We start from the raw sequence: 11,313 nt of genomic DNA, 5'->3' as shown, positions 1-11,313 counted from the left end.
AGACAGACTACCTGAAAACCTTGCATGTTATAAATCTATCTCCCTCCTATCCACCATATCCAAACTAATGGAAAGACTGTTTAGAGAGAATCAAACCACATTTATCCACCTCAAAAAAATCAACATACTCAAAAAATACATTCTTCTTGCACTGCTCATAAACATCACTCAAGTGTTGTAGGGCTTCAACAAGAAGCATTTGTCATAACATCATACACAAGAGAGACAGTCCAACCCCATAACATTCAAATGGAGACTTTTAATATTTTATCAAATGCTGCATCAGCCTTTGCCACAGTTATTATTAGTTGCCCATCACAAGTTCATATCACTGGTTCACAATCCATTAGTTATATAATTATTTTTATCCCATAATAATGAACAATAATTGAGAGCCAACAGTAATTGGCCCGGTTATTAAGTTGAATAGCTTATCTCTTCCATCTAGTCCATGATCACATTTGATGGAAATACGAACATCATACATATTGTCATATTTATCATGTTTATGTAACCTAGGCCTGTAGGTTCCTTACAGGTGCTATTTTTATTTAGCAGCTTCAACATATTTGAAATTATTCAGTTGGCATGCCCAGAAGTAGGTCTAAATGCGCCTATAAGTGCTTCAATACTGTACACACAAGTTGGTCATGGCAATGGTGCTTCCACCACTTGAACGAGTTTTACCTGTATACAATACAGGCGAAGAACCCAAAATGCACTTGCATTACTTGAAACCTCTCAAAAATATTTTCCGGTAAATATTCCACCACAGTAAATTAAATATCTGACAGGGGTGTTTACCTTGACCCAATGTGTCCAGCACTGGTAACCACTTCATCTTGTTATACTGGTTGTGTAGTATTAATACATACATATACCAAAGGCTTTTTCTCCCTACACAGGGGGTAGCCAAAAAGAAAAAGGCATAGAAACCACTCCCACCCATTCCATTTCCTATATATTTCACTCCCCTCCACCCTCTTCCCTCCCTCTTATCTTAGCACCTCCTATTAATAATGCTGAATAAAGTAATGAACTATGAAGTAATTCATAGGTTTAGAATTAAAAAGGTTGAGGCTGGAAAGAACAAGTTTGATCTTTTCCTGTAAAGTTCATCTTGGTAAGAGGTTCTTAACATGTGATTCCAAACCTTCAGTTGAGTGCACAATATGTTGCCATACCTTTTTTGCAAAATTCAAAATCAATAAGACCTCAAGGACATTGATGATTTAATTTTTTCTTTTCTTTACACATGGATACCTAGGAACAGATTTATTTTTTAATCTTTTCTTCTTAATTATCAAAGTTATTGTTAAGAGTATAATGTATGTAATTAGAAATAGTCATTTGGGAATGGATGCTAAAAGGAGATTGTATGTAGGAGTGATTGTGCTGACAGCACTGTATGGGACAGAAACATGGAACATAAGGGAGGAAGAGAGGAGTTTGAATGTATTTACCTAGTTGTATTTTACAGGCCTGAAGCTATGCTCGTTATGACCCGTTTTTGTATCTCTCTACATCTAGTTTGCTTTTGAATTTGTGTATATTTCTGGCATTAACTGTTTTGCTGTTCAATTTGTTCCAGACGTCAATCACTCTGTGTGGAAAGCTGTTCTTTTTCAGGTCTCTTCTATAGCTGTCTTTCTTTAGTTTTTTTGCATGTCCTGTTTCTCTTTTGTCCCATTTTAATAGGTCATCCCTATCAAGAACTTCCATTCCTTTCATAATTCTAAAGATGGTCAACAAATCACCTCTCTCCCTTCTCTGTTCTAGTGTTATCAGTTGTAATTTCTCCAATCTTTGTTCATATGTTAAATTTGATAGTGTAGGTGCCATCTTGGTCGCTGCTCTCTGGATTCTTTCTAATTTTTTTATGTTTTTCTTTGTGATAGTTGCCCACAATGTTGCAGCATATTCTAGTTTTGGTCTTATTAATGCAACAATTAGTTTCGTAACCATCTCTTCATCCATGTAGTCGAAAGCCACTTTCATAGATCTTAACAAATTGTAAGTCTCTCCAAATATCTTGTTTACATGTTTGTCAGGAGCCAAGTCACTTGAGACGATTACTCCAAGTCTCTTTCTGATTTCACTTTTTTGACTTCTTTACCTCCAATCATATAGTTTCCTGAGACTCTATTTTTGCCTTTACCGAACTCCATTATGCTACATTTCTTGATGTTGAAATTCATTTCGTGTTTCTGACTCCACTCCCATACTCTATGTAAATCCTCTTGTAACAATTTGTTATCTTCTTCTGTTGTCACTCTCCTGAGCAATTTAGCATTGTTGGCAAAGAAGTTCATGTAACATTTCACTCCTTTGTCCATATCATTTATGTATATGGCAAACATTAAGGGAGCCAGAACAGATCCTTGGGGGACGCCACTTTTTACTTCTTCCCATTTCGAGTTCTTCTCTCTAAGAACCATTCTCATTTTTCTTCCATTTAAAAAGTCCTTTATCCATTCCAACAAACTGCCTTGAATTCCTCCTATTTTTTCAATTTTGTCTATTAACTTTTTATGTGGTACCTTATCAAAAGCCTTTTGCAAATCCAGGAAGGCGCAGTCTGCCCAACCATCTCTTTCTTGAACTATATCAATCACTCTTGAGTAAAAGCATATTAGGTTTGTGGTACACGATCTTCCACTTCTAAATCCAAATTGTTTTGTATTTAATATATTGTTTTCCTCCAAATATTTGATCCACCTGCTTCTAATGATCTTTTCGCATATTTTGGCTATTGTACTTGTGAGGGATACTGGTCTAAAGTTTGTAGGACTTTCCCTGTTTCCTCCTTTGTGTATTGGCACTATGTTGAACCAAACATGTGTTTGAGATGAGGTGCTTGAGAAGTATGACAGGGGTTACTAAGCTGGAGACAGTGAGAAATGAGGAGGAGATTGGAGGTGGAAAGGGAGTCGGGAGATAGGGTTGAGGAAAGAGTACTGGGATGGTTTTGACACATGAAATGAATGAGTGAAGAAAGACTAGTTAAAGAGCTGTGGAAGGAGTGAACATGAGGGGGTCAACCTAGGACGAGATGGATGGGTGGGGTAAAAGGGGCATTGGGAAAGAGGGGAATGTCTGTTGAGGAAGGATGGGAGTGGACAGAAGATATAGGTGAATGGCGATTGGTTGTGTATACATGATGCTGTGATGCATGAGGGGGGTGGGTGGGGGATGGGAGGTGAGGGAGTATGTATGAGAAATAAATTGACGCAGCCCGAAGGGATTTCTCCCCGTCTTCTCCTTTTCTGCATGAGGGGATGGAGAGGGGGGTAGCCGATTTAATGAAGCTGCCTTGCTGTGGTTGTGCTGTGTCTTACAACACTGCTTCTGACCCAGGGTAGTGGACAAGATGCAGGGATGACCCATCATCCAAGAGGTGCCAAAATAAGAGGGTACAGGGGAGTGGAGTATGTAGGGGATGGAATGGTTGGGAGTGGTTTCTATGCCTTTGTTTTTTGGCTACCTCCCTTGTAAGGAGGAAAAAGCCTTTGGTATATGTATATGTATCTTCTAAACTCAAATATAGTCCCATAACCCAAGCTAGTTTCCTACATCCTCAAGAGCTTCCAGTTAAAAAGCCCTGGATCTAGGTGAAAGTGGGCTTCAAAATCAGACATATTTGAATACACAAAAATACTGAACAAGAATAGATCATTTAAGGATTGAAATATCTCAAACCTGTCCACCCAATCACATTGCTTAATCAAAGAAATGTATGATTAATATAGAAAAATATTTTGTTAATATGAACATTAATAGAAACGCCCAGATAATCTGTTCTATATCATAGGAACTGCAGCCTGGTTACTTTCAGAAAATTGTGCACAGATTAGAGACCCATCTTAGTGAGCATAATTTCTGAATTTAGGGTTGAGTTGCCTTTATTGTTTGTACAAACAGCTAACTTTTATTATATGACCCTCTGGTCACCAACACCATTGATAATCAAACCACACTTATGTGTCATGTTTGTTTAAACATGTCAGAACCTACTCTAACCCAACTCAACCCTGTTTCAAAGAAGGCTGAGGAGTCTGGAGATAGGAACTATCTAGAGCCAAGGATTTTACTTGGATAACTGAATATGAAAGACGTCTCAAGAAGCATCAACATTTAAAAAATGGACTAATTGTCCATTGGGAAAATAGATATTTTGGAATGAAACTTGAGAAATATAGTTAAGGCACAAGTATCACAATACGAGCACAAAACAGATGATGATATGGTTTAACGTCACAAACTCCCCCACTATCGGAAGGCTAGGACGGTGCCCCTCACAGAGGACTTTGTAGCATGGAATTTGATGAACCATGCCCTTGGTTCAACTTCGCCGGTGGCAGGGTTCGAACCGCCACATTTCATAATCTGCCTAGGCTGCTTGGGTATCAAAATGCCATGGTAACCAGTAACTTTTTCCAAATTTGTAAAACGCGGCAGAAATCACTAGTGTATATCTGCTATTGTTATCAAAGTAGCATTCACAAGGTAGGTTTTACTTTCGAGTTTATATCATTAAATCATGACTAATTTTGGTTTCATTACATTTTGCATTCATTTTCATTCTTTTGTGTTATTTTCCATCTTGGCATCATTGCTTTTGTTATTAATTTCCTTTTCTTTGTCAACAAATTGGTCCGGACGTTTGAGTAGGAAGCGGTAACGGCCAGGCTGTCGGAGAAAGAAGTTGGGAGCATACATAGCTTCTCTCATCGATGTGGCAAGGAAGGTACCTTCGTCATCAAACCACCTGGAATTATGTGGAATGTGATGTAGTTAGATGATGGAAATACCAAAATGGAGGTAGCAAAGGGAGGAAGATAAGGAGGCAGGACTATGGATCCTGCATTGTAAAAAATATGAAATGCAGGAAATCTCCCTATGTAGTTAACATTTTGTATTTTTGGTTTGAAACAAGTTATAGGCTGAAATTAGTAACCCTTTTGTGACTTAAATTCCTCAAGTTCAATAAAGTCTGGGGTTAGAATGTAATCTGGTTCACCACTGGATTGAGGTTGAGACAAATAAAAGGATTTGCAAAAGCATTTTTCTGTAATAATGAAAATAATGTTAATAATGATAGTAATAATTGTTCCCTTAAATTTCAATAAGTGGAAAACTTAAAGCCCTGTGGGTGGCAACAGTCCTTGGGCCCTCCCACAAATCTCTTAAGGGAAAAAATTTAGATTTGTCTATGTTGTATTGGTATGGTACTGTTTCTGTGTCCCCAAGTGAAAGTAGGAGGAAGGGAATAGTCACTAATTGTCAGCTCTTCATATATGAAAAAATGTAAGAAATACAATGGTGTAAGAAATGTGATGTTGATCAAAGAATACTGGGATGGTTTAAATATATGGAGAGAATGAGCAAAGAGTGTGAAAAGTAGGAGTGGATGGAGGGAACTTCAGAAGACCAAAAATGAGGGATGGCCCTTCATCCACAAAGAGCTGCGATAATAGGAAAACAAATGGGTATTGGATGGGTGGGGGTGGGTGCATGCCTTGGCTGGCTACCTCCCTTATGTGAGGAAAGAAGACTTCTGGTATAAATATTGGTAGATTTGATAAGGCCTGCATTTGGAGTTTTCTACATGAGAAGAAATAAACTAACATTGAAGCAAAGAATAGTCCACTGGTAGTGTTAAGGACCAAAAATATTGGGTAATCCAGATTTGGGTTCACTTCATCTTGGTCTGGGTCAATCATATATCGTAAATCTCTTCCCCCAAATTTCTCTAGTAGGAGAAAAAAAAAAAAGCTTTTAAAGACATTGTACAACAAGTGGAAGAAAATGCAAAGGAAACACTTATTAAAGTAATCAAAGAGAGAAAATTGGGTCAGGGACACAGTAGATAAAAAAAGTGCATAGTGGTATATGGTATTAAATAATAACACATTGTAGCTAGATACTTAAGAGAAAAAGGGGCAAAAGAAATTCTGAAAGAGGTACTAGATGAAGGATATATATATATATATATATATATACTAGCTAATTACCCATGCGTTGCTGCAAGTTCGTGAATAATCCCTAACCTAACCATACCATACCTAACTTTAACCCTTAACCCTAACCAAAATATTTTTCTAAATGAAATATAGCTTTAAACGCTCCCGCTCCCAGATGTGCGCCCCCCCCCTACCCAAAGGTTGGGAAACCCTAGTTTGAAAATACATGCATACACAAACACAAATATGATGTGCACATTGTTTTGAGTGAGTGTGTGTGTGGATTGACAATAAATGCCTACAGCTAAAAGGTGAAGAAATGTATCTACTTTATTTATCTCCAGAATATATATGGTTATAGGGATTTATTTGGAAAAACCTTGGAAGGGTTTGTGAATAATAAATTTCCGCTGCACTAAAATTAAATGAAAATAACCAATACTTCAACATTTGGTAAAATTATACAATCATTTTACATTTGCTTAATTTTTTCTTACAAAGACTATCATGGTTTGTGGCAACATTAATTTCACAAATATAGATAATATTTATGAACACACACAATGGTTTAATTATATTAATTCTTATGTTACAAAAATAATAACTTAAGAGGGGACTACAGTAGTGGCGTGTTCCCTCACCATAAACCACCTAACTTTAACCCTTAACCCTAACCAAAACATTTTTGTTAAATTAAATATAGCTTTACATACTCCCCCTCCCAGGTGTGCGCCCCCCACTCCTCTAGTTTGAAAATACATGCATACACAAACACAAATATCATGTGTACACATTCTTTTGTGTGCATGTGTGTGTGTGTGGACTGACAATAAATGTCTACAGCTGAAAGGTGAAGAAATGTATCTAGTTTATTTATCTTCAGAATATATATACTTATAGGGGTTTATCTGCAAAAATGTAGGAGTTTGTGAATGAACTATTTCCGCCCGCACAAAAATTAAATGAAAATAACCAATATTTCAACATTTGGTAAAATTATACAATCATTTTCCATAAACATGCTTTCTTCTTACAAAAGCTATCATTGTTTCAGGAAGCATTAATTTCACAAACGTAAATATTATTTATGGATACATACAATGGTTTGTTTAATCATATTAATTCTTAAGTCACAAAAAAATACTATGCGACTTCAGGGGATACTACATAAACCTTCTAACTTTAACCCTTAACCCTAACCATTTTTTTTTTATTTTTTTTTTTTTTTTTTATGAAATATAGTTATCCAAGTACCTGGAGTGATAGGGTATCAGAATATATGTGGTTATGGGGGTCTCTCTCTAAAACCCTAGGAGTTCATGTACAAACAAATAAACAATCAGACAGAGGCTACTACTCTATTATAATATATATATATATATATATCAAATCAAATCAGCCATCCTGAGTCCACTGCTTAACAAAGGCCTCCTTTATAGCATTCCATGATTCACATGACCAACCTCTGCCACATCACATCACTCCTGCAAACTTCTCAATCTCGTCTCCACCTACTGTCTGGTCTCCCTCTTCCACATTTCCTATCTTGCGGCGTCCTATCAGTAACACATTTGCTCCATTGTTCATCAGTCGTTCGCACTAACTTACCTTCCTCTCTTTAACCGCCTCCACAATATCTTTCACTCTAGTCCACTCTCTCACCCAACTTGTTCTCTTTTGGTCTCTCAGTGTTATTCCCATCATTGATCTCTCCATTCTCCTCTGTGCAGTCCTTAGCTTTGTTTCCATTGCCTTCGTCAGTTTCCAAGTCTCACATCCGTAGATTATTGGTGGCAGAATGCATTGATTGTAAATCTAAAGTTTCAAGCATAAAGGTAGAGAGCCTCTCAGGATTTTATTATATTTACTAAACACTTTCCAACCAATTGTAATACATATTTTTATTTCATTATCATTATCTTTTGTCACCTTCACTGCCTGGCCTAAATAATTATACTCCTCAACTTCTTCAAGACTCTCACTATCAATTACAATCTCTTTACTTTGAACTTTTGTGTTGAACATTACTTTGGTTTTGGTCTTATTCATTTTTAAACCTACTTTGAGACTTTCCTTGTTTAGATCACTCAGCATCTCTTGCAAGTCTTCTGCTCTTTCTGAAATAAGAATGTCATCCGCAAATCTTAGGTGGTTCAAATATTCGCCATTAATCTTCAAACCTTTCTCTTCCCAACTCAACCTTCTGAAAATCTCTTCCAAGCAAGCTGTAAATAATTTGGGTGAAATGGTATTGCCTTGCCATACTCCTTTTTTGATCTTGATCTTTTCTGAATCTTTATGTACTCGGTAGAACAGATAGCAATACTAAACTTGCTACGCAATCATGGTACAAACGAACAGATCGTAAGGGTTTTAGAAAAGATCTATGTGAATGGTACCGCTATAATATATACATATATATATATATATATATATATATATATATATACATATATACTATATACATATATATATATATATATATATATATATATATATATACATATATACACACACATATATATACACACAGCTATCCAAGAGTTGACACCTTGATGTGGTGGATAGGCTTGACAATCTTAATGATTACAAAAGCTATGTAGATAGAGAGGAAATCTTTGCAGGGTCACACATATCAAACAGTTTGTAAGAAAGATCAGACAAAGAGCAGCTCACACAGTCACAGGACCCACTGCTAACTGGCACTTCCCTTATGGCGAACAGGGAAATTTCTCATAGATATATGGGGTACCATCATAATGGCGTTGTGGACCATTGGGAGCCCTATAGATATATAGAGCTTCACTGAATACAATGAATAAGGTGACACCAGAGATCTCACCAGAAACTAGTTGGCAGGGAGGCAAGATTACTGCCAAAAGCCCTTCATAGGAACCATGAACAGTAGAACCAAAACAAAACCGGGCATTACTGTTGGATCATCGTCTCCTCAAGGTCCATCCGCATTGACTCGTGTGCTTATGGGCTGATTGTGAGTAAGCACTGCCCAAGCAGATTCAAGTCTTGGACATTAAACAACATGAAGAAAATGAAGATCTATACTTACAACGTAAGAATTCTCTCAGATGACCACAGGCTGGAGAGCTTAATGGAAGAACTAGACAACATCAAGTGGGACATCGTAGGACTAAGTGAATTTGGAAGAGTGGAAGAAAAGCTGATACAATTACAAGATGGTCACCACCTGCTCTACTATAGAGGTAAGGACAAAGAAAGATCTAGTGGAGTAGGATTCTTGATAAACCGAGAGGTTGCTGGTAACGTAGTCAAGTTCAGTAGTTTATCGGACAGGGTGACTTGGATTGTGATTAGGCTATGTAAAAGGTACACTCTAAAAATAGTTCTGGTTTATGCACCAACTTCACAGAGTTCAGACAATGAAATTAGGTCCTTCTATGATGATTTAAGTCAGGTAATGGATCAATAAAAAAGTACACGTTGGTAATAGGGGACTTTAATGCTAAAGTGGGGAAGATGGTAGAAGATGAGTCATCCATTGGGAAGTTTGGAGTAGGTGAAAGAAATGACAGAGGTGAGATGTTAGTCAATTTTGCAGAGAACTACAACATGAGGATAATGAACACTTTCTTCCAAAAGTGAAGGTCGTAAATGGACCTGAAGAAGTCCAAATGGAACAACAAAGAACGAAGTAGACTTCATATTAGGAGATGAGAGCAAGAGCGTTAGCAATGTTACAGTCATAAATAAAGTCAACACAGGTAGTGACCATAGAATGGTAGGTTGCACAAGTAAATTCAGTTTCAGAGCCAAGAGAAATAAACTAATTTCAAAAAAGAAAATAAGCCTTGGAAAGATTAAGGATAATAAGAAGGAATTTCATTTAGAAGTTAAAAGTAGATTCGAAGCTCTAAGAACTAGCGAGGACACCGTCAATGATACGAATTTGAATTTAGTGAATATCATGACGGAATCAGCAGAGAAAGAAGGAAGTACAAAAAGTATTAGGGAAAACAAATACTCCAAAGCTACAAATGACCTAATTAAAAGGAGGATCATGCAGATTAAGAGCAGGAAAGACGAAATAGAAAGAGTAGAACTAAACAAGCTTGTCAACAAAAGGCAGAAATTAGAGAAAAGAAAGAGAAACATGGATGAAATAGAAGAAACTATTCAGGAAGTTAAAATTATTAAAGGGACTGAGCACAGACATGCTTTAGGAAGACAGAAAATTATATGTTTGAAAGATAGAAATGGAGAAATCATTAAATGCAGGGACAGAATGGTAAAAATAGTGGAAGAATTTTACCAAGAGGTTTACTTATCGAAGACTGTAGTTAAGTCAGTACATTCATCTGTAGACATTAGTAGTGTACCAGATATTACAAAGGAAGAAATAGAATTTGCTCTAAAAAATATAAAATGAGGAAAAACACTTGGGGAAGATGGTATATCGATAGATCTCTTGAAAGATGCAGGGAAAGAAGTTCATATTAAGTTAGCTCAGTTGTACACCAAGTGCTTATCTCAGGAGAGCATTCCAGAATCATGGTGTAATGCTATAGTGATTTTGCTTCATAAAAAAGGAGACCAGAAAGACCTTAGTAACTATCGATTGATTAGTTTGCTATCAAATGTATAATAAAGTATTCTTCAAGATCCTTACAAATAGACTAAGTCAAGTTTTAGATGGAAACCAACAAGAGAACAGGGAGGCTTTAGGAGTGGATACTCGACTCTAGACCATTTGTAGGCAGTGAACCAACTAATTGAGAAAATGAGAATACAGTATACTTCTCTGTTTAGCTTTTGTAGATTACATGGCCTTTGACTCAGTAGAACAAATAGCAATACTAAACTCGCTACGCAATTAGGGTACAAATGAACAGATCATAAGGGTTTTAGAAAAGATTTATGCGAAAGGTACTGCTATAATTTGACTTCATAAATATACAGAAAAGATCAAGATCGAGAAAGTACAGCAAGGCGATACAATTTCACCCAAATTATTTACAGCTTGCTTGGAAGAGATTTTCAGAAGGTTGAGTTGGGAAAAGAAAGGTTTGAAGATTAATGGTGAATATTTGAACCATCTAAGATTTGCGGATGACATTCTTATTTCAGAAAGAGCAGAAGACTTACAAGATATGATGAGTGATCTGAACAAGGAAAGTCTCAAAGTAGGTTTAAAAATGAATAAGACCAAAACCAAAGTAAAGCTCAATACAAAAATTCAAAGTAAAGAGATTATAATCAATGGTGAGAGTCTTGAAGAAGTTGAGGAGTATAATTATTTAAGCCAGATGGTGAAAGTGACAAAAGATCATGATAATGAAATCAAAAGACGTACTACAATTGGTTGGAAAGTGTT

General features: G+C 36.5%; 1 protein-coding gene across 6 annotated transcripts in view; it reads right to left on the bottom strand.

Annotated features, from left to right (window-relative positions):
• Positions 1-1,824: 1,824 nt before the first annotated feature.
• LOC143020350 (beta-1,4-mannosyl-glycoprotein 4-beta-N-acetylglucosaminyltransferase-like) overlaps positions 1,825-11,313 on the bottom strand; it is a 97,744-nt gene continuing 88,255 nt past the window's right edge. For 5 of the 6 annotated variants that reach the window (XM_076176706.1, XM_076176704.1, XM_076176702.1 and 2 more), the window contains exon 6: positions 1,825-4,768. In XM_076176706.1, coding sequence (XP_076032821.1) covers positions 4,579-4,768 — 190 coding nt within the window. In that variant the 3' untranslated portion in view covers positions 1,825-4,578. Of the gene's footprint in view, positions 4,769-7,936; positions 8,081-11,313 lie in introns of those variants that run through there. The other variant, XM_076176708.1, reaches the window with a different exon arrangement.

This window comes from Oratosquilla oratoria, chromosome 39 (genome assembly GCF_046742065.1).
Source record: "Oratosquilla oratoria isolate Oo_2021 chromosome 39, ASM4674206v1, whole genome shotgun sequence".
Lineage (NCBI taxonomy): Eukaryota > Metazoa > Arthropoda > Malacostraca > Stomatopoda > Squillidae > Oratosquilla > Oratosquilla oratoria.
This window is presented reverse-complemented; position numbering and strand designations above follow the sequence as displayed.